The sequence below is a fragment of the Schistocerca americana genome, chromosome 5 (assembly GCF_021461395.2).
Source record: "Schistocerca americana isolate TAMUIC-IGC-003095 chromosome 5, iqSchAmer2.1, whole genome shotgun sequence".
Taxonomy (NCBI): Eukaryota; Metazoa; Arthropoda; class Insecta; order Orthoptera; family Acrididae; genus Schistocerca; species Schistocerca americana.
The window spans coordinates 293117543-293140189 of NC_060123.1; the positions used below are offsets into that span (position 1 = coordinate 293117543).

The 22647-nt window shown below is 45.3% G+C and overlaps 1 protein-coding gene across 7 annotated transcripts in view; it reads right to left on the reverse strand.

The window, feature by feature from the left end:
* LOC124615342 (hepatocyte nuclear factor 4-gamma) overlaps positions 1-22647 on the reverse strand; it is a 695490-nt gene that overhangs the window by 149781 nt on the left and 523062 nt on the right. For 5 of the 7 annotated variants that reach the window (XM_047143145.1, XM_047143144.1, XM_047143143.1 and 2 more), the window contains exon 2: positions 17025-17114. The exons of the other annotated variants lie outside the window; for them this stretch is intronic. In XM_047143145.1, coding sequence (XP_046999101.1) covers positions 17025-17114 — 90 coding nt within the window. The remainder of the gene's footprint in view (positions 1-17024; positions 17115-22647) is intronic. 7 annotated transcript variants of the gene reach the window in all.

The following is a 22647-nucleotide window of genomic DNA, read 5'->3' on the forward strand; positions in this document are numbered from 1 at the left end:
ATAGATCTCGACGGATTTATGGACAGCCCTGCAGGATTCATGGTGTCTGTTCCCTCTGTCAGTACTTCAGACATTAGTCGAGTCCATGCCACGTCGTGTTGCGGCACTTCTGCGTGCTCGCTGGAGCCCTACACGACATTAGGCGAGTGTACTAGTTTCTTTGGCTCTTCAGTGTATATTAAGTATCCACGAACATTTACGAAAATTGTAATACTAAGTAGATACGTCTCAAATGGATTTTAATATTAATACGCAAATGGTTAGAGTTACGGCACTGTACCTGTTCTATTCGTTTCATAATTCATTAAGATGTACAAATATTCTGCAATCAGAGCGTCTAAACATCGTGTCATGGAACCTTAAATAATCTGGACATCGTAATCCGTACGGAACAATCTACCAATTACGCCAATCACTTTAGGACATTACACGGGATTCGTCTCGAAACAGCACAGTCTGCCACGCATAGTGCTAGAGACGGCGGTCTCATGCCCATCGCAGTGTAAGGCGTTATACTGCACAATCACTCAAGAATTGAATCCTACGCAATGGCACCAGCTCAACCCTAACAGGTGTCGAACAGCTGACGTGACAAATTCGCAGCCATTACGGCGATTCAAGGTAAAACCGAACACTGTGGCCCAGGCTGTACGGTCCGTTACGGCCATCCAGATATGATGGTCACGTTACATGAAACACTGTCATACTGTCTCAGGGCACGACACTCATCTAATCACTGGTGCCACAAGCGTGTCACTGTATTAGCGGCAAGCCCTCTACGAGTCGAAATATCAGGTTGTGGCAGACTTTTTCCAGAGACCATGTATTTCCTCAGGTTTGGACCCTTCACATGCTGATATTGTCGCTTTTTACGTCCATGGGGCACGCCGCTCCTTGTTTCCACCTTTGCACTATTTTTAATCTGGTCTCTCATTGAGCTTAGCGCACCTATCACATAAAACGGGAAACTGCTGGGCCTACTTGCAGGTCATATCTCTACAGCCTACATCTATGTTTATTGCCGCCAAGTCAGCTTACGATGTGTAGAAGAGGGTACCTGTAGTACACTGTCCTTTGCCCTCTTCCCTGTCCCACCCGCGAATGGCGCCTGTGAACAATGATTGTCGGTAAAGCTTCGTATTAGATCTGACACCTCGTATTTACTCTGTTGTCATTTCGCGAGACGGATGTGGGGGGAAGTAATATGGTGGCCCACTGTTCTCGTCTTCTCTCGGAATTTCAACAGAAAACCTCTCCATGATGGAGAACGACTGTTATTGAGTGTGTCTGTAGCACCCTTGCGCCGACTAAACGATTACTTGACGAACCGTGCCATATTTCTTTCGATCTTCCCTATCTCTTTATTTTAATCCAACGTGGTGCAGGTCCCAGGTGGAGGAGAAATAATCAAGAATCGGTGGAACTAGTATTGCGTAAGCCACTTCTTTCATGGATTAATTACATTTCCACAAGATTCTTCCTATGACTCAGTCTGGCATCCGCTTTCCGTACCGTTTGTTTTATGTGGTCATTCAATTTTAGGACGAGCAGCATGGATACTCATTAGCATTTTACGCTAGTTACAATTTTGTAGCGATTTCTCGTCAATGATGTAGTTGTACATTAGAGGACTTTTTCCATCAATAACTGCGCACTACGTTGCATTTATTTATGTTCAGAGTCAACTGTCAGGCCCTGCAGCAATAATCGATCCTCTGTTGCAGGTCATTCTGCATGTCGACACTGTCTTCTGGAATTGTCACCTTCTTACAGACAACCAAACTATTTGCGAATAGCCTTATGGAGATTTCGAAGTTATCCACTAGACTATTTATATATGTAGGTTACACTGTGAACAATAATGGTCTTATGACACTTTCTTGGGGTACTCTGAAATTATATTTACGTCTCTCGATTTTATTCCGTTAAGGGTGACGTGTTGAGGTCTATCTGCAAGGAAGTCTTGAATCCAGTCACAAATCTGTTACGATATTCGGTAAGCTCGTATTTCACTAAGACCGAGTGAAGCTGTATCTCATATGTTCCTAGAGTCAAGGAACGCGGCATCAACCTGGGAGTTGGTGTGTGCGGCCCTTCGGACCTCAGAGCTGAGGTTTCACAATATCTGTTTGCAGAAGCCATGCTAAGTTTTATAGTCGAGATCTGCATTCTCCATAGACATCATAATACGTGAGCATACAAGACGTTCATTAATTCTGCAACAGATCGATGACGGCGATATAGGCCTATAATAAACTATATCTGCGCTTTTTTCCAGTCGCTAAGTATCCTTCGTTGCTCCATCGACCTACCATAAACTTTTTGTATGTCCATACTTTTGATTGGACGTCTGGGTGATCACGGCCGTTCACTATTTTAAGAAAATAAAAAGACTACAGCCGTCCTTATGTTGTTATTTAATGTGTAGCTACCAGTTTCGGCTCTACTGTGCGCCTACTTCAGGCCTTGGTTGATGCTGGAGTTACCACGATCCATATACACGACGCATCAGCGGCGAACACAACTAATTTACGTAGACTATCTCTGACTGTGATGTCTTCGGAGGTTGGAGAGACCACAACAGATAGTTACAGATACTCTGCGTAAACTAGTTATGTTGGCCACTGATGCGTTGCATATATGGATCGTGATAAACCCTTCAGCATCAACTAAAGCCTGAAGAAGGCACATTGAAGCGCCGATACAGGTAGCTACACAATAAACAAGATAGTAAGGACGGCTGTAGGCGTTTCATTTTCATACAATACCATAAACTTTTGTTAGAAGTGAAGTTAGTCTTTTCGCATGATCTCTGGAGAATCTTACAGGTACCTCAACCAATCCAGAAGACTTTCCACTACGAAGCGATTGTAGTTGCCGTCTTGTTCCACGATCAACTGTCTTAACATCTGCCATTTCGGTGTTCGTGCGACGATTGAAAGGAGAAACCGTATTACGATCATCAGCGGCGAAACAGTTCCGGAGAACCGAATTTAGTATTTCAGCCTTTTCTATGCCATCTTTTGCGTCAATGTCACTATAGTCATTGACCGACTGGACAGATAACTTCGATTCACTTACTGATCTTACGTAGGAGCAATACTTGAGGGTGTTAAATAGATTGGATGAAGAAAATTTAGTTTCAAATTCACTGAACGCTTCTCTCATCGCTCTCTTTACGAACATTATCGCTTCTTTCACCGTTAGTTTCTCAGTTGGGCTGATCTCTTGAATCTGCGATAAAGCTCTTTTTTATGTAGCAAGTTCAACACGACTGTTCAGCCATTTTATATTAAGTCAGTTTATACACCGCGTGTTCCAGAAATCTTGCGACAGACTTCGTGGGGTTGTAGTGTGTGTTTTGAGCAACAAATCGAGGATAGGAAACCGAGTCCGGGAATGTCATCCAGCAACGCTACAAAACATCGAAGTTGTTGGCACCGCACCTGCCACTGTCCCACCCCTACCGCAGCAATCGCGACTTTGACGGTGACGGACCGTAGATGGAACGTCTCGCATTATTGTTTGTTATTCAGTAGTTACAGCTGATTGCCACGCTCACTAGTGGAGAAGATGGAGCTAGCTACTGCGTAGACAGGCCTCTATGAATGCGATGGTCTGTTGCGTTGGTGGATGACTGTTTCGGACAGGGGTTTCCATCCAAAATTAATTTATTTTTCTCCTTGTACCCTCTAAAATCTCCAGTCTTTTTCGGTGTGCGGGAGAAAAACTGCAGGTTGAAACCAGCGTATGAAACCGTCACCCACTAACGAAACAACGTCGTATTCATACGAGATAAGGCCTGTCTACGCAGCAGCTAGCTCCATCTTCCCCACTGGTGATCATGGCACTCAGTCGCTATCACTGAATAACAAACATTGCGAGACGTTCTGCCTACGGTATGTCAGCGCGCAAAGTCACCTTTACTGCCTAAGGGGTGGCGTAGTGGCAGGCGCCAGCGCTTAGAACGTCAACGCCCTGTAGCGTCTTTGGATGACGTTTCCAGACACAGGTTCCCATTCTCGATTTATTCCTCAAGACAACCTCTAACACCTCGCAAGATTTCTGGGATACTCTGCATAGCACAAGAAGGGATCGTATGTAGAATCACAACGAACTCCAAAACGCGAGGAATATTTGATTTTTGTAAGAACACAGCATGTTGTTATCAATGGAGAGACGTCTACAGACGTTAAAGTAACCTCTGGCGTGCCACAGGGGAGTGTTATGGGACCATTGCTTTTCACAATATATATAAATGACTTAGTAGATAGTGTCGGAAGTTCCATGCGGCTTTTCGCGGATGATGCTGTAGTATACAGAGAAGTTGCTGCATTAGAAAATTGTAGCGAAATACAGGAAGATCTGCAGCGGATAGGCACTTGGTGCAGGGAGTGGCAACTGACCCTTAACATAGACAAATGTAATGTATTGCGAATACATAGAAAGAAGGATCCTTTATTGTATGATTATATGATAGCGGAACAAACACTGGTAGCAGTTACTTCTGTAAAATATCTGGGAGTATGCGTACGGAACGATTTGAAGTGGAATGATCATATAAAATTAATTGTTGGTAAGGCGGGTACCAGGTTGAGATTCATTGGGAGAGTGCTTAGAAAATGTAGTCCATCAACAAAGGAGGTGGCTTACAGAACACTCGTTCGACCTATACTTGACTATTGCTCATCAGTGTGGGATCCGTACCAGGTCGGGTTGACGGAGGAGATAGAGAAGATCCAAAGAAGAGCGGCGCGTTTCGTCACTGGGTTGTTTGGTAACCGTGATAGCGTTACGGAGATGTTTAATAAACTCAAGTGGCAGACTCTGCAAGAGAGGCGCTCTGCATCGCGGTGTAGCTTGCTCGCCAGGTTTCGAGAGGGTGCGTTTGTGGATGAGGTATCGAATATATTGCTTCCCCCTACTTATACTTCCCGAGGAGATCACGAATGTAAAATTAGAGAGATTAGAGCGCGCACGGAGGCTTTCAGACAGTCGTTCTTCCCGCGAACCATACGCGACTGGAACAGGAAAGGGAGGTAATGACAGTGGCACGTAAAGTGCCCTCCGCCACACACCGTTGGGTGGCTTGCGGAGTATCAATGTAGATGTAGACTCAGACGATAGCCAGGTAGCTAATGGGAGGGGATGGTAGACTATGCACGGCGATTATCAACAAGTCTGAATGGCATCCTATTCCTGGTAAATGACTATCATATCAGTAGGCTCGACTGGACGTAATTGCTATTTCAACGCTGTTTCCTGTTTCACTGTGGGCAGTTGTGCCAGCGTGCGACCCGCCTGTCTCAGATGACGTTAGTTGACGCTGGCTGCGTCCTTGGCGGATGCCGTGTGGCAGCAGGCGATCGGAGGATAATGATGCTGCCACTTCAAACGCAGCGTTGCGAAATGTCTGTTTAAACGCTCCTGCGGCCTTGAGACACCTGCCCAACAACCGCTCTGCTGCCACATGTCTCGTAAAAACGAGGAAAAAATAAACAGGAAAATAATATATAAAACCTATTGAGTGCTTGTCACTGAAACATGTGTAAGTCATTTATAGTCGGCGCACGACCGACACACCAGATATTTTAGACAAATATGGAAACAATGGTATGCAGTAAATATCATGGAATTTGTCTGAGACGATTTAGCAAAAGAATGCGAGGGTATTTCTGATTGAACGGTGGAATAGAATTTGAGCCGCCGTCTTCCAGAATGCTAGTTCAGTGTCTGCAGTGGTGCGTCTACTCGTCAATTCGCGAGGAGCGGACTTCGTATCTCCGTTGTCGTCTTAAGACCGAAGACGAGTTTGGTGTATCTCTGTCGTGCCTGATCGTCTCTGTATAATTACTAAATCAGGCTTTGCTCTATCATCCAGAGAATAGTATGATTCGTAAACCGTTTTGCAGGATGTCCCTACAAACTCAAGCGAAATATCACATAAATGAAAAAATAAAACAGCTTTGCTTAAAGAGAAATATTTGCACGCTGCATTATGTACACGATCGTCAGATTAACGAGGCGGCTAGAAATCTGCGACAGTGTGGTTAAGCATTAGAGCTAGCAGTCTGTCCTTGTGCAGTTCTCAAATGGAATTACACGTTATACAGGTGCGATTCTTTATATTTTCCTCAACCGAGCTGCCAGGTTTTACTACCCTCGCTTGCTTTTTCATGTAGCAGTCATCTATAAGCGGCTTTTAAGCGAACGGAGCATGTATATTCGGTGCACTGTGTATGATATTTTATATAGTGATTTTTTTGCCTTTGAAAAGCATATATAGTGTTCTCGCATGTTCTTGGAATGTCTGTTTATTACGTGACACAAATTATTGTACATACGGACGAGATGCTTCTAAGTGCAGCACATAAGATCGAAGAGGGCAACATACATTTGCCGAAACAGGTAATTTGAATAAAAGTTCTACTAAAGCATCGTGGCATTTTGAAGTTCGTTATTTCTACTGTCACATTAACCTAGATCGCCCCCAGAGTGGAATAATGTCACCCATATATGAAATCTTAATCGCTATGAGGATTTGTGGCTAGTTGTGCTTCACGTATTTACAAAAGCGAGTGTATGCGCATCGCGTGTGTTGCAAAAAAGTAGCTGACTAATTTGAAAAATCTGGCGGCGAATTATATTATCACCTGACCCATCAGCCGTAGCGTGCGCGTTACAGAGCCGTGGCGGCGGTCTTCCGGTTCTCTCAGCGGAGGGTTTACGTGTATGGGCGCTGGCAAAGCCTCTGGGCCTACCTACGGCTGGCAGCTGGCCAGACCATTACGACGGACTGCCGAGCCGGCATTAGGACGTGTGCTCTGTCGTTCTAAATGAGTCGCGCTGCCCCTCCGTGTCGTTGCCACTACGACAGAACTTCACGGGCCCTCCAAGACAGTACAGCGCATTTTGATTACCGTAACAATATGCCATTCACACTCCGCAGATATCGCAACTATTGTGCCGATCATATACACGTTATCAACACTCGTACTTCCACAAATGAGATAAAAGTGTAACAAGGCGGCTGTTATACCGGTTGATAAGCTTCGGGCGTCGTGACCATTAGCTGTTGAACTTTGATCAGTTTAAAATAGCAGTGACTTGGGGAATGCCATAGTTTGCAACGAATTTTGGATTAATTAGCGGTCATCATAAGCTCCACTATCTAAACTGGATTTAGAACATTAATACAGACCTTGGCCTGTTGATGAAAAAACATTTAACTAAGTGCAGCGCCTATGTAAGGTGCACTGCCATTGGGCTAGCTGACGCTAGATCCTCTTGCGTCACTGTCTATGGCTGAGCAGAGAGTGTAGAAGGGGCAGTGAAGCAAATGTCTCATCGTCTGCTCAGCACAATATCCACAGGATACGTCTTGATCATCAGCCTCCATTTTCATTCTTGACATGGCAGTTTTACTTCGGTCAGTTCGTACGCGAAGACGATTATGTAATATGGATGTTTGCGTCTATTTCAGTGGTATCCAATTACGTTGAGCTCTGCCTTGCCAGTGATGAAGTCTCTTTTCTGTCTTTAATTTCACTAAGGGGCGGTACTTGAGAAAGCTTTTCGTGCTGCAAAGACGGTGAGCAACAGGTTCCGGACCCGAAGTGGGTGTTTGTCACCAGTGCTCACTTTGCTTCTTTCGAATTTGGCCGCTACTATCCATTTGAGGTCGAGTAGAGCTACTCCATCCAGAACATCGATCTGCTCCATTCGAGATGGCGTCCACCATCCTGTCACTTGGCGGAAAGGCTGGTGTGAATCAATGTCAACCTGTTTCGAGTGTGTCGATCAAAACCACCAGGAGAAGCACATTTTCCTGCCAAGTAGTACAACGCTACGGCAGACTAAGTGCATGTGGACTTGCTACTCACTTGTGCAGATTAAAACCTGCTTGCTGTAATAGCCTTCGTATTATGAAACACACGTATCACCAAATGGAAGCAAGATTTGCCTGGAAAACTACATCGACACATAGTAATCAGTGTACTAATAAACGCATCTGTTGGTGCTAAAAAGCGTGTCAACACAAGCTCACGAGAGGGAGGAAAGGCACTCAATGTTAGTGTTAACGCTCGACCGTCTAGAAAGTCGTTAGACTACGATCTCGTACTGGAAAATGATGGCGACAAAAAAAAAAAAAAAAAACTGCCGGCACCTTTTCAAAGGAACCATCATGGCATTCGACTAAATCGATTTATGTGATATCTAGGCGCGGATGGACGGATGGGGTTTTGATTGTCGCTTTCCAGGATGAGTGAGGCTAACAGACATCTTAACCGATGCTCAGTGCATCACGAAAGCAGTGACGACAACAGTCACAATACCGCACTGATCAGTGAATATAACAGAGGTACAGAGACAGCCCGAGGACTTTCTCAACGATGTTTGGTTCCAGCAAATGGTTACAAGATGCCTAATGGATTATCAAAATTCCTGGCTGTAAGAGGGGTAGAAACATACGGATAAATGCGTAGTGTACGAACAAAACACATTCTACCAGTACTTGGGTTGTTTCACCCTCAAATGTTCGGTGCACTTAAATATACTCTCCCAAGTATTTTTATTGTACTTCATCCAAGCAGTCTTGGAAGCACAAAAGAGACTCGAATTCTATATTTTTCCACTTTTACGTCCATTTAAACCAAGATTATTAACTCATTTCACTGTTATGAAACTGCTAACATATATACGTCAACAACATTTTAAGTAACAAAAGAAAGAAAAAAAGTTATACTTCCTATTTTGAAGAGTTTTCCTCGTACACACTAAGATATATTTGGTCTCTCTCTACTTAATAGTTTTATGTTGCCCCTCTAATAGTGAATTCTAACTCTCCTTTATAAAGTGGATGCTGTTATAACAACAGTCCACCATATCAAGAATATGTTTTCCAAACGAAAGCTTATTCCTTGACTTACGGTAGTATGTTCGTAGAATCAATTGCGTGTAGCCTTTCTTGAATTATATATTTCTATGAACTAGGACGCAGTGCAGATATATGATGAACAATTTTCATCTTACGTTCTTTTATGGCTGAAAATACGAAGTTAGCAAATAGAAAGTATAATTAGTCAATAACGGTTCCCTTATACGTCAACGATTCTATGCATTCCAGATTTACCCTCTATACATGTAATTCATACCATGTATGAAAATCGATTTGTTGCAAATACACTCCTGGAAATTGAAATAAGAACACCGTGAATTCATTGTCCCAGGAAGGGGAAACTTTATTGACACATTCCTGGGGTCAGATACATCACATGATCACACTGACAGAACCACAGGCACATAGACACAGGCAACAGAGCATGCACAATGTCGGCACTAGTACAGTGTATATCCACCTTTCGCAGCAATGCAGGCTGCTATTCTCCCATGGAGACGATCGTAGGGATGCTGGATGTAGTCCTGTGGAACGGCTTGCCATGCCATTTCCACCTGGCGCCTCAGTTGGACCAGCGTTCGTGCTGGACGTGCAGACCGCGTTAGACGACGCTTCATCCAGTCCCAAACATGCTCAATGGGGGACAGATCCGGAGATCTTGCTGGCCAGGGTAGTTGACTTACACCTTCTAGAGCACGTTGGGTGGCACGGGATACATGCGGACGTGCATTGTCCTGTTGGAACAGCAAGTTCCCTTGCCGGTCTAGGAATGGTAGAACGATGGGTTCGATGACGGTTTGGATGTACCGTGCACTATCCAGTGTCCCCTCGACGATCACCAGTGGTGTACGGCCAGTGTAGGAGATCGCTCCCCACACCATGATGCTGGGTGTTGGCCCTGTGTGCCTCGGTCGTATGCAGTCCTGATTGTGGCGCTCACCTGCACGGCGCCAAACACGCATACGACCATCATTGGCACCAAGGCAGAAGCGACTCTCATCGCTGAAGACGACACGTCTCCATTCGTCCCTCCATTCACGCCTGTCGCGACACCACTGGAGGCGAGCTGCACGATGTTGGGGCGTGAGCGGAAGACGGCCTAACGGTGTGCGGGACCGTAGCCCAGCTTCATGGAGACGGTTGCGAATGGTCCTCGCCGATACCCCAGGAGCAACAGTGTCCCTAATTTGCTGGAAAGTGGCGGTGCGGTCCCCTACGGCACTGCGTAGGATCCTACGGTCTTGGCGTGCATCCGTGCGTCGACGGGCACGTGCACCTTCCGCCGACCACTGGCGACAACATCGATGTACTGTGGAGACCTCACGCCCCACGTGTTGAGCAATTCGGCGGTACGTCCACCCGGCCTCCTGCATGCCCACTATATGCCCTCGCTCAAAGTCCGTCAACTGCACATACGGTTCACGTCCATGCTGTCGCGGCATGCTACCAGTGTTAAAGACTGCGATGGAGCTCTGTATGCCACGGCAAACTGGCTGACACTGACGGCGGCGGTGCACAAATGCTGCGTAGCTAGCGCCATTCGACGGCCAACACCGCGGTTCCTGGTGTGTCCGCTGTGCCGTGCGTGTGATCATTGCTTGTACAGCCCTCTCGCAGTGTCCGGAGCAAGTATGGTGGGTCTGAAACACCGGTGTCAATGTGTTCCTTTTTCCATTTCCAGGAGTGTAAATTCCAAAATGTCTAGATAGAGTAAATCGGATATTAGCAAACGCCATCAGACAGTGCTTTTCTGTGCTACTTCGATGAACGGCTATCCTTCGATGTGAATAAGAAATTCGAGGGTAATGCGTGATCGTCCGAGGATTTCATTCGCCCTATGTGTAATAATATACTTTTTAATTAGATATACACATGCTATGAGAGCATATTTATCCTACATTTAACAGTTTAATATGACATGTTTTCAACACGTGGGCGTTTCTGAGGTTGCTCTTTTCATTCCGCATGCGAGGTTGGAATACGCATTTCGCTCTCCGATACTGTACCTTGTAGTACACATGATGTGAAACTGGTGCTAGTTACGTAGTTTATGAATTAGTTACACACCTGAACCTTTAGCACATAAGCAACTAATTACGAGTACATTCTAAAAATTTCATTCAAATGTTCGACAATTATACATCGGACATACGCTACGTGACTCTTCGATGATTAGTTAACAAGTGCATGGCTATTTACAGTAAGCCTCCTAATATTTCAAAGCATTTGCACTATATTTTTCAGTTTTAAACACAAAGATAGATCATCGCAGTGTGTGACGTTACTAAAATACCACAACACATATTACAAGAGTAAACGTCTTTAGTTTTGATGGCGTTATCTAAGCCTGGTTGCTGTTCCTAAGTTATGTTCTTTATTCACAAACATCACTTTTCACAATTAGGCACAGTGTCGATGCTCTAACTAGCAGGCGAATTCGTAAACAATAGAATATAAATGCCTGTGAAAATATTTGTAGATACTTTCTTTCTTTCTACCTGCTACTGAGTATATATACTTTTCTTTGTGATAGCTATGTTATGTTTTTAGTAACGCTATCAGTTTTTCGACTACATTTCTGAAAGATTTTCTTTTATATAAACTGGAACAAATTAAAAGTAAGATGTCCCATGTAACGAAAAGTGTCTACTCTTTAGAGGTAGACACAGAAAAATTGCTAAGAAAACGAAACTGTTAGTCCTGTCCTCGGGCAACTTACGCCGCGATACCGTTTTACGTAACTTCGTCACAGCCAAGCGCAGCGTATGCGGTTCAAGGTGAAACATGTGCTCCCTGTGACTGGCAGAACGTTATCAGTATCACATTTTGGCGTTCAGTTTGTAAGAACTGGCCCATTCACATATTTTTCTCACAATAGCAATGAAAGTGAAAACATTTTTATTCGTTATCACATCACCTCGCTGAATGAATCATCCCGACTTCTGCTTGCAGCGATTTAGTTCTACCACGGATAATTCAGCAAAGGTAGATTTAAACCCCCCTCCTGCTGTAACCAAATAGCAACATATTCCAGATTGAAGCCTGAATTTCATCACATCTAAACTAAAATCAGTACTCATGAGCGCGATTCCATGGAGAGTTAAATTTTTTTCACACGTGCCTAGTGGCTGAGAAGGAAACACGAGAACGTAAACAACTAAGAGCTAAAGTTTCATGACTACACAACTAAATATTCATGCTTTAAAATGTGTGCTACTGTAGTGAAGGGAAAGGGAGGGGGAGGGGGAGGGGGAGGGGGAGAGAGAGAGAGAGAGAGAGAGAGAGAGAGAGAGAGAGAGAGAGAGAGAGAGAGAGAGAGAGAGAGAATTGAGTCAGAACTTAAGGTGAGTATAAAAAACAGTTTGTTCACATAACAGAAGACTCAGATAAGTAGGAACCTGAGGAGGGTGAGTTATGTATTGAGAAAGTGTTCTAACCGCCACGTGCAAAATTATTTGCTGTTATTTGTAAGCTGAAGCTGGCTTTAGTGCACAAATGACTTCTGCGAGTGATAGGCAACGTTTTACTGAGGACACTGTAATTCTGTGAGAGAAGGAAAAAGACTTGCAGGAACAAGGAAGGAAATGAGATTGAGTTTAACGCCCTGACATCGAGGTCATTAGTGACCGAACACAAGCTCGGATTGTGTCAAGGATGGCGAACGAAATCGGCCATGTTCCTTGCAGGAACAGTTGAACAGAATGGAGAGTGTCTTGATAGGAAGTTGTATGACGAATACCAACAGAGTGAAACTAAGTTAATGGAATGTAGTCGAATTAAATCACATGATGCCCACAGAAGTAAGTTGGGAAATAAGACATTGAAAGTAGTCGCTGAAACTTGCTATTTGGGCAACAAAATAACTGACGATGTCCGAAGCAGGGAGGATGTAAAATGAAGACCGGCAATAACAAGAAACGCGTTTCTGAAAAATAAAAGTTCTTTAGCATCGAATGTAAATTCAAGTATTTTCTGGATTTATACAAATACGTTGATCCTTTTACGAAAGTGAAACTTTGATGACAAGCAGTTCAGACAAGAAGCGAATATAAGCTTCTGAAATGTGATGCTACAAAATACTGTTGAAGATTAGATAGGTAGATCGAATAACTAATGTGGCGGTACAGAATCGATTGTGGTGGGTTGGTTGGGGGGGGGGGGGGGGGGGGAGAAGAAATTTGTGGCACAAAGTACTTAAAAAGGGGACCGATTGGTAAGATACATTCTGAGGAATGAAGGAATAGTCAGTTTGGTAATGCAAGGAATGTGAGGAGGACGGGGGAAGGGGGAGGGGTGTTGAAACTGCAGAGGCAGACCAAGGCTTGAATACAGTCAGCAGGTTCAAGATGACGTAGGCTGCAGACGTTATTCAAAGGCGAAGGTGGCTGCATAGGATGAGCGTGAAGAGCCTCATCATATCATCTACAAACTGAAGACCACAACAACGCATCAATCCATCAATCCACTAAAAAGCTCCAGACGGGCAGCTGTTTCACAAACATCAGATCCAGCACAGACTACTACCTGCAGTGAAGTATTTACAAGTGATTCGTTCATCTCTTCGTCCTTCCCCAAACCGCACTTCATCACTAAGGCATTGGCCTATCGAATGTTGAGGTACTTCCTCCCCCCTTCCCCCCAATGCCAGAACTAATTGCGTCAACATCGGAACTAATTGCTGCGGTAGCATTTCGATACAAGGAACTTTTCACCTCTTGACAATGGCCGAGGAGTACTTGGTGGATCGTAAACCACTTGACCGGCTGGAAGCCCGAGAGAATTTTACAAGATAACCTTATGCACACAGCGTATTGGGCAAGCGGTAAGCCTTAACCGGAACACATCAGTCAGGACCCTCAAAGACATTTTTCGCACATTAAAAGTGTGTAGCCTTGTATCTCCTGTATCAATCCTGGTAAGTTATAGACAAACGTTGTAACACTCCACATATACATTTGAACGACCCACGATAAGAATTACTAACAAGTATACAAAACTGAAATTTAACTAATGATGAAGATAGCACAAGTTACAAAATCTCCTGGCGTGAAGAGGGACTTCAGGAAGATGATTCAGAGCGTACGACTGCAACACAGCTTTGTTTTTGAAAGTCAAACGCCCATAACGGAATAGCTGCAAACATCGGAAATCAGGCACTACCGAAGGACGCCGACAATTGTGCGACCAGACAGTTGAACAAAAATATACGGTGGAAAAAATGGGCAAAATATATCTTTCATTTTCTTGATATAGTCAGCCGCCTCGTAACTGATTTGAAGCTATCCTCCGTATCTTCCCATACCGTGCTAATCGTTTCCTCTGCCTAATACCCAAAACACCAGCAATAGTCCGTTACTCGTGTTTCAGTACTGTCGGTCCTTACAATTTTTTCAGATTTCAATGGCAAGTAAACTTGTGCAAAAGGCGTCTGACTAATTGGCCTCATCTTTCGCGGAGGGCTTTTCCGCAGACTTGCGAGGGGACTTTAAAAAGCAAATTACGTCATCCCACGCTAAGATCATTGCGCAAGTAAAGTGTCGCACGGTCAGAAGACAGCACTAGTTCTGGGTTTCCAGCAGAGACAGCTCTGCCGCGGAACGTGCAACAGGTGCATCACATCACGGTGTGTGGTTGAAATGGCGCGACAACTGCTAACGTATACCAAAGTTGAAGTACGCGAGAAATACGATTATTGCGGGCAGAATTTCTAAATAGCACACAGATTCACTGCGAATTTCTGGCGGTACATGCACCAAATGCAATGTCACGTTCACCCATAGTGAAAAAGGTGCCAACAATTTGACAGGCCTGCACAGACATCGATGACGCTGGTCGTTAAGTCCAAATCGTGATACATCAATTTCCATGTTTTCCGTAAGTTGAAAGAATATCTGTGAGGAAAAGATTTTCCTAGGCTGAGGACGTTCACACAGCGGTTCTCAAATGGCTCCGTGACCAACGAGCAAATTCTTGTCGTCAAGGAATTGAACGATTGGTAGAACGTTCCGATAGTTTTTTTACAGAGGCCTGGGGACTATGTTGAAATGGTGTTGTGTAACGTCTGTGTGTAATGCAGTATTAAATACAAGTTACTTGGTGGACTATAATAACGTGTAACTTACTTTTTGAAGTCTTCTTTTTGAAGTCTGAACAATTTGGGAAAACAGTTTCATGAGATACCAAACGAGCTCTTTTGATGAGGAAACCATTCTTGCTCTATGCTACCCTGTTTATTTTTTTTTACATTCTTTGACAGTTAAATCTTGAAGATATGTATTGTTTACCCTCTTTAGACTGCCTTAACGAATATTACTTAATAATGGTTTGGCAATCTTTAGCAGTGCACAGGATAGTGCCATAAAAGCCTAATCTGGATAGTACTAGAGGTAAACACAATACATAATCAAACGGCGGTTTACTTTTTAAAAAGTATTACATGATTGTGGCTCAACGTCATCGAAAACTTGTTTTTTATGGCTTCCTTCACTCGACTATCTTACGTTACTTTGCTTTTAACTCTGTGTCTGACAGCCATCTTTGGAAACGGTTACTGAAATACGCCCCAGAGTATTTTGACTTCTGGTGTATGAATAGTTAACATGTTGTTGTAGCATGGGCGTCTGGAGAAACTTTCCAGAGGGAAGCGGGAATCTAAAATTGCCATTTGTGATATAAATGAGTTGGTCAGTATCGAGACGTGACATGCCACAAGAACTAAATTTTACAGTCGACACGAAAAATTTATTTTATTCCGGAGAATTCATGGTTATCCTTCACTTTTAGTAGTGTACGAGAATTCTGTAATGAATATAAACTCTGTATACCAGACTACATAAGTGAAAACGGTTGGGCGAGGTGTGGCGGTAGTGAGGGTGGGGGGTATGTGTTGTAGATACTGGCGCTACTGTAGGATAACAGGCGCCCAGAGCAAACTTAGAGTTTGCGCCCCCACCATTTCCCCCACTTGAAATCTCCCAATTTTTTGTTTGAATATCATCGGTAGTTGGCCTGTTTATTGAGATCAACATGATTTTACGCTGAAGTAAAAGCTATACGTATCGAGAATTCATTTTTGTATGACGGATCAAAAGATGGAATAACACAGCTCAAATTTGCACTTCTTGCAAAAATAACGCGGGTCCGTTTTCAGTTTCATTGCTGATCAATGAAAGCTGTAAGAAACCCAACAATAAAAGCACTCTCGTAGCGTTGCCTCTCTTGGTTTAACGAGAGTGGCTGTACCATATGGGTAAAACCAAGAACCAAGCCTCTCTGTCAGGGAGAGGTAGGTCTTGCAGAATTGTTGCTGAACACAGTCCTGTCCGAATGTCTTCAACATTCGCTTTCGTACACTTCCGAGCCCTTCCCATTTTAGCGCCCTCCAATCTGTTTTCCTTTTCTTCCCTCTCCCACTTTGCCCCTCACTTCCTCCCTTCGTCTTTCGACATTTCTGACTATTTTCGCCTGTCACAAAACTGCCGCCCCACCACCTCCCACGAGACTCGGGCCCTAGACACACGCCCCGGCTGCCGTATCCTATAGTCCGATTCACGAACGACGTCGGTTCGCGGAGGTCTAGGCACAATCGGGAACCGCACAGTTGCCTGTTCCAAGCGACAGCTGTTGTGCGCCCAAAACATGTGATTTTCGCTTGAAAAAAATCGTGTGTTCCGCAAATTCTCTCTCACTTGTTTATGCAGAATTTGTCGCTTACTACTCCAACAGTGATCACAACTCACAAGAAATGGAACAAAAATGGCTACGATACCGTTTAAGGTTCGCATTGGCTACAACACTCACAGCAGAGTGTTTAGAACACTACTGAACGCCCAGCGGCTGTCTGAAAATGCGTGACTTAGATGCGCAGAACAAGCCTACACACGACCGCCATCGTTCGTGACTCCAACTGTAGATACGCCACTGGGTATAGGCAACAGCATGGGTGAATGTAACAGATTACGCGTAGCTTGGATGTAATTATCAGAACGAAAGAAATCCTGCTCATCTGAGGAGCTACAAATGGTTCCGCCGCAGTATAAACACGTGATTAGCGAAAGACGCTGTCGCAGCAATTACAGAGAACACCTACGGTGAGATCGCTTAATTGCAGTAACAGCCACAGTACCTGTGTCGCTCGAAGTCTGCGAATCTTCCAAGAAGAGGGGCGGTGATACAGACGACGCACGTAACGTCGACATTGCGGTTGACGCCGGTCCTAAGTGATGGAATAAACCGATTACGTACTACACCAAAAAGCACAGCTGTCATGCAGGTGGATTGGTTTAAGGGAATTGATGACGCAGCTAGCTGGAGGTGGGAGCGCCGCGTGTATTAGCAGTCGCGGCGCGGGGACGGAGGAGGGAGGGCCATCAGGTGGGATCGAGAGGTGGCGGGAGGTGACAGATGGCACTAGCGCGTGCTCATATAACCGCGGCTCGCGGGCTGCGCAACTTGGCCGGGTAACAAAGCTTGGCAGTGTGCGAGGAAGCGGCCGCGTAACGCGCCGACGAGCGGTTGGCAGGTCGGCGCGGTCTGGCTGAAGGACGGGGCCGCCTCCGCGGGCGTACGGTGTCGCAACGGCGACAGACGCGGCCGGCGCTTGGCACCGACGCACCGGCGCAAGTATGCGAGCTGGACGGAGCGGAGGCGGCCACGCGACGCACTACCGCCGAGCCCGCTGCTGCGGAGACACTGCCGCGGACGTGCGTACGCGGCTGAGCTGTCGCTACTGCCGTCGCCCAGCTGCGCCGCCTGGCGGCCGGCCAATCGCGGGGGGAGAAAGCCGCTCCACCGCTGCCGGAACTGCCGCACTCGGCGGCGTGCTTCGGAGTCGCCGTGTCGAGTTCTCACTCGCGTACTTCCACTCGCTCAGGATCGTTTCCACACACAGTGAGGTGCCAATCACGGGATAGCGATGTGCACATTTCCGGATGGCGGCGGTACCGCGTACACAAGGCATAAAATTGCAGTGCATTGGTGGAGCTGCCATTCGTACTCAGGTGATTCATGTAAAACGGTTTCCGACGTGATTATCGTCGCACGACGGGATTAACACATTCTGAAAGCGGAGCTGAGTCGGAGGTAGACGTACGGGACATTGCGTTTCGAAAATCGCTAGGGAATTCAATATTCCTAGATCCACAGTGTCAAGAGTGTGCCGAGAACACCAAATTTCAGGCATTATCCTCTCACCACAGACAACGCAGTGGGCAACGACCTTCACCTAACAACCGAGACCAGCGGAATTTGTTTAGAGATATCAGTGCTAACAGACTCGCAACACTGCGCGAAATAACCGCAGAAATCAATGCGGGAAGTAACACGGAAGTATCAGTTAGGACAGTAAAGCGAAATTTGGCGTTAATGAGCTATGGCAGCAGACGACCACGCGAATGCCATTGCTAACAGCACAGCATCACCTACAGCACATCTCCTGGATTCGTGACCATATCTTACCGTCTAGTAAGGTCGTCTAGTAAGGTCATCCGAAGACCAGTACCAGTTGCAAAGCGATTTAGAAAAGATTGCTGTATGGTGTGGCAGGTGGCAGTTGACGCTAAATAACGAAAAGTGTGAGGTGATCCACATGAGTTCCAAAAGAAATCCGTTGGAATTCGATTACTCGATAAATATTACATGGCAGGACACTTAGAAGATGCAACAAGTCCACTAAAGAGACAGCTTACACTACACTCGTTCGTCCTCTGTTAGAATATTGCTGCGTGGTGTGGGATGCTTATCAGGTGGGATTGACGGAGGACATCGAAAGGGTGCAAAAAAAGGGCAGCTCGTTTTGTATTATCACGTAATAGGGGAGAGAGTGTGGCAGATATGATACGCGAGTTGGGATGGAAGTCATTAAAGCACAGACGTTTTTCGTCGCGGCGAGATCTATTCACGAAATGTCACCAACTTTCTCTTCCGAATGCGAAAATATTTTGTTGAGCCCAACCTACATAGGTAGGAATGATCATCAAAATAAAATAAGAGAAATCAGAGCTCGAACAGAAAGGTTTAGGTGTTCGTTTTTCCCGCGCGCTGTTCGGGAGTGGAATGGTAGAGAGATAGTATGATTGTGGTTCGACGAACCCTCTGCCAAGCACTTAAATGTGAATTGCAGAGTAGTCATGTAGATTTAGATGTAGATCGGATGGACTCTAGACGACTGGAAAATTGTTGCCTGGTCACATGAGTCCCGATTTCAGCTAGTAACAGCTGATGGTAGGGTTCGAGTGTGGCGAAGACCCCGCGAAGTCACGGACCCACGTTGCCAACAAAGCACTGTGCAAGCTGGTTGTGAATCCACAATGGTGTGGGTAGAGTTTACATGGTATGGCTGGGACTTCTGGTCCGACTGAATTTGTCACCGAATGGAAATAGCTATTTTTTGGCTACCTCGAGACTATTTGCAGCCATTCGTGGTCTTCGTGTGCTCAAATAACAACGGAATTTTTATGGATCACAATGCACACGTCACCGGACCACAATTGTTCGCGATTGGCTCGAAAAACATTCTGGACAGTTCGCGCGAATGATTTGGCCATCCAGATCGCCAGACATGAATCCCATTGAAGATTTATGCGACATAATCGAGACGTCAGTTCGTGCCTAAAATCCTGCACTGGCAACACTTTAGCAATTATGGATGACTATATACGCAGCACAATTCAATATTTCTGCAAGGGACTTCCACAGACGCCACGGCGACTTGCTCCACTACGCTGGGTAAAAGTAGGTCCGGCTCGATACTAAGAGGTATCCCATGATTTTTGTGTCACGTCACGACAGTGTAAATACTCTACAGACCACTGTCATGTAGACTAGCTGAGTACTAGATGTCGCGAGAATATCTGCACCACAATAGGGCGGAAATGATTTTCTTCGAAGTTATTAATGCCGAAGTTTCCAGGATACACAACGGCATCTAACAACTTATTGCAGAATACATTGCGAATAACACTCATTTAACGTCCGAAAATGTTCAGAAATATAATTTTTCTATGGAAGTAAACAATGAAATTAAGGAATGATTTTTTAATGAGGATCTCTACCCAAAGCTTTCTAAACAGCACAAATTAAGTTTACAAATCACAACAAAGTACAACTTCTGCGACCCACTTGCACATAAACACGCAACAAAATTAAAAGGTCATTTAGATTTCGCATGCGAACTGCGCGCCCTAATGCAGCGGTTAGTGACACTTAGCTAAGGGATGTCGAGAGGGTTGCTATCTAGCTGGTGCCTAGACACCAATGAATATATGTTTCTGTACTGGGAGATTTTTAATGTGCCCATCAAAAGTGTGCAGGTGACACCGAGGGAGTTGCCGAACTAGGATGTTATAGACGGACACTTTGCCATTTCATTCACGTGCGTGTCAATGTCGCAGCCCTCGCCCCTCTCCTGCACCTGCCACATGGGAACAGGGGTGGTGGGGAGAGGGGGGAGGCAAAAAAGGAGGGATGAAGAAGAGAGATAAACACCCTTTCTGCTTCGGATCACGTTCAAATTTCGTCGTAAAGTTTTGAACGGTCCCTAGTAGTTACACGCTGTATACCAGAGAAAAAATGTAGTCGCGCTACACTCCAAAAGGGCGAGATCATATTCAATGTATTTGCAGTCACATGACGTCCTTAGAGAAGGGCTGAATCGTCCGGTGGTGTCTGAGCGATGTCACACACTGTCTAGAATGCCGTCCTGTTGCATATTGTACAGGAAACTGTCGTTTTCGATAGCGAAATGTATGGAAACAAATGCCCAAAGAAAGAAGAAGCGTCATTCAATCCATTTATACGTCTTCTGAGGCTTTTTCGTGTCTATTCTATGCAGTGGTGTGTCCGGACGTTTTCCTTGGCCACCCATAAGGAAACCGCGGAATTTCAATGCTCAGCGCCTTGGTTCTGACCTCCATCGCCGAGGCTCAAGAGAAGGATTGAGATGTGGGTAATGGGACGTGAGACTACCTTACCAGGACGTGTCACGTCCACGGAGACGGTAGGCTGAATTGTTGTGAAACATGGCGCCAATGAAACATCGTTATTCCATCTTACACTTCTCAAACTTCTGAGCTCCGGCTTTTTTCCGCTCGTGTCGACAGCCTGCCGTCTGAATCGTCGCCGAGCCCGACGGTGAAGTGACAGGGCGCCACACTATTGCACCATTACAGAAGAAGGTTGTAGCTTCCCTAGAGCGAAAATTAGAATATGTGCATCGCAATGGGAGAAAATGACGGTTTCAAAAACGTGACATACAATTTTGTTGTGCTGTGTATTCGTAAACATAGAATATATCACGGTACACACTGTGATAGAATGAATGAAAGATAATGCGAAAAATATAGGGAAGTAAAATATTAGATTTCCGAATTTCAAATCGGGCACGATCGCACACACGATATCACACAAAGGAAAATCTGGAATTCATGTTATACAATATATAAGTATATTAATACGTATCTCTGGTGTTTCAGAAGATGACTGCTCAAAAATAATGAAAAATAGATGTATGATACTAATCATTGGATATATCATCTCTCCAAATTTTTAACTCAAATTACAGGTGGGCAGCGACTGTGATGCGGAAAACGTCGGTACATGCATGCTATTCACTGAAGTCGCTCCCGTGGAGTCTGCGAAGGTGAAACGGCACCAATCTACTGTGGTAATCTGTTCGTCGAGTTGTCCATCTGCAGGCGCTAACTAATTCGAGGTGACAGTACGGAGCGCATAATTTATCTACGAGGGTTGTCCAGAAAATAAGATCCGATCGGCTGCGAAATGGAAACCGCAGTGAAAATCAGAAATGTTTTATTTGTAACATTTTGATTCCACTAGGACAGTTGTAGCGTTGTAGCAACTTTCCATTACCCTCATCACATAAGGCAGCCGCCCGTGTTTTCCGCCAGTTCTCTGCAACTCAGTGTCTGTGCCAAAATGTTGTCTTCACAGCTCGCGGGCCACGTGAGCAGAGATGAATATCAGAAGGAGGCATGTCTGGGCTGTATGGTGGGTGGTCGAACACTTCAGATCGAAAACGTTGCAGGAACGTCTTCATTGTCCCTCCAGTGTGCGCCCGAGAATTCTCATGAAGAAGGTAATGCATTACAGTTACGTTGTGGGACTGCATGAAATCAGGCGAAATCTCTGGACTTGGCGGGAGACACCATTTTACGACATCTTTACGTGCTCACTCTGCGCTCAGAACAGCGAAGTGCAATGTGACGCGATTGACAGGCATACTAGAGATGCTGTCCAACACATCTGTGTAAAGCTTCATCTCATTTTCACTGTGATTTCCATTTCGCGACCGATCGAAACTTATTTTCTCGGCACCCCTCGTGCACGTCCCGTCACTCATGCGCCGCAGCCGCCGCCGCCGCCCCCCCCCCCCCCCCCCCCCGGCCGCCTTCTCCCTTTCTCCCTCACAATGGTGCGCTCTGCAACTACACCACGGCGTGTAACAATTGGAGAGGCCCCATCCACTGATATGCTTCATTTTTCTGAATGTCTTTACGTTTTCGCGTGGTCGTGTTCTGAAACCCAGAGATACATACTTCATGTTTCTCGATGGCCTGGTGCAAGACTTTCGACGAGAGTTCGGCGTCTTGCGTGTCAATAATCTACCGCTTTTATCCAACCGAGGAAACGGGATCTAGAATTTAACGCAGAGCCTGAACCATGTGTCATTTCTGGCAATCCGTCACATCGTTCAAATGTGACTGAAGACAAAGAAAATTTCTGTCGTCCGA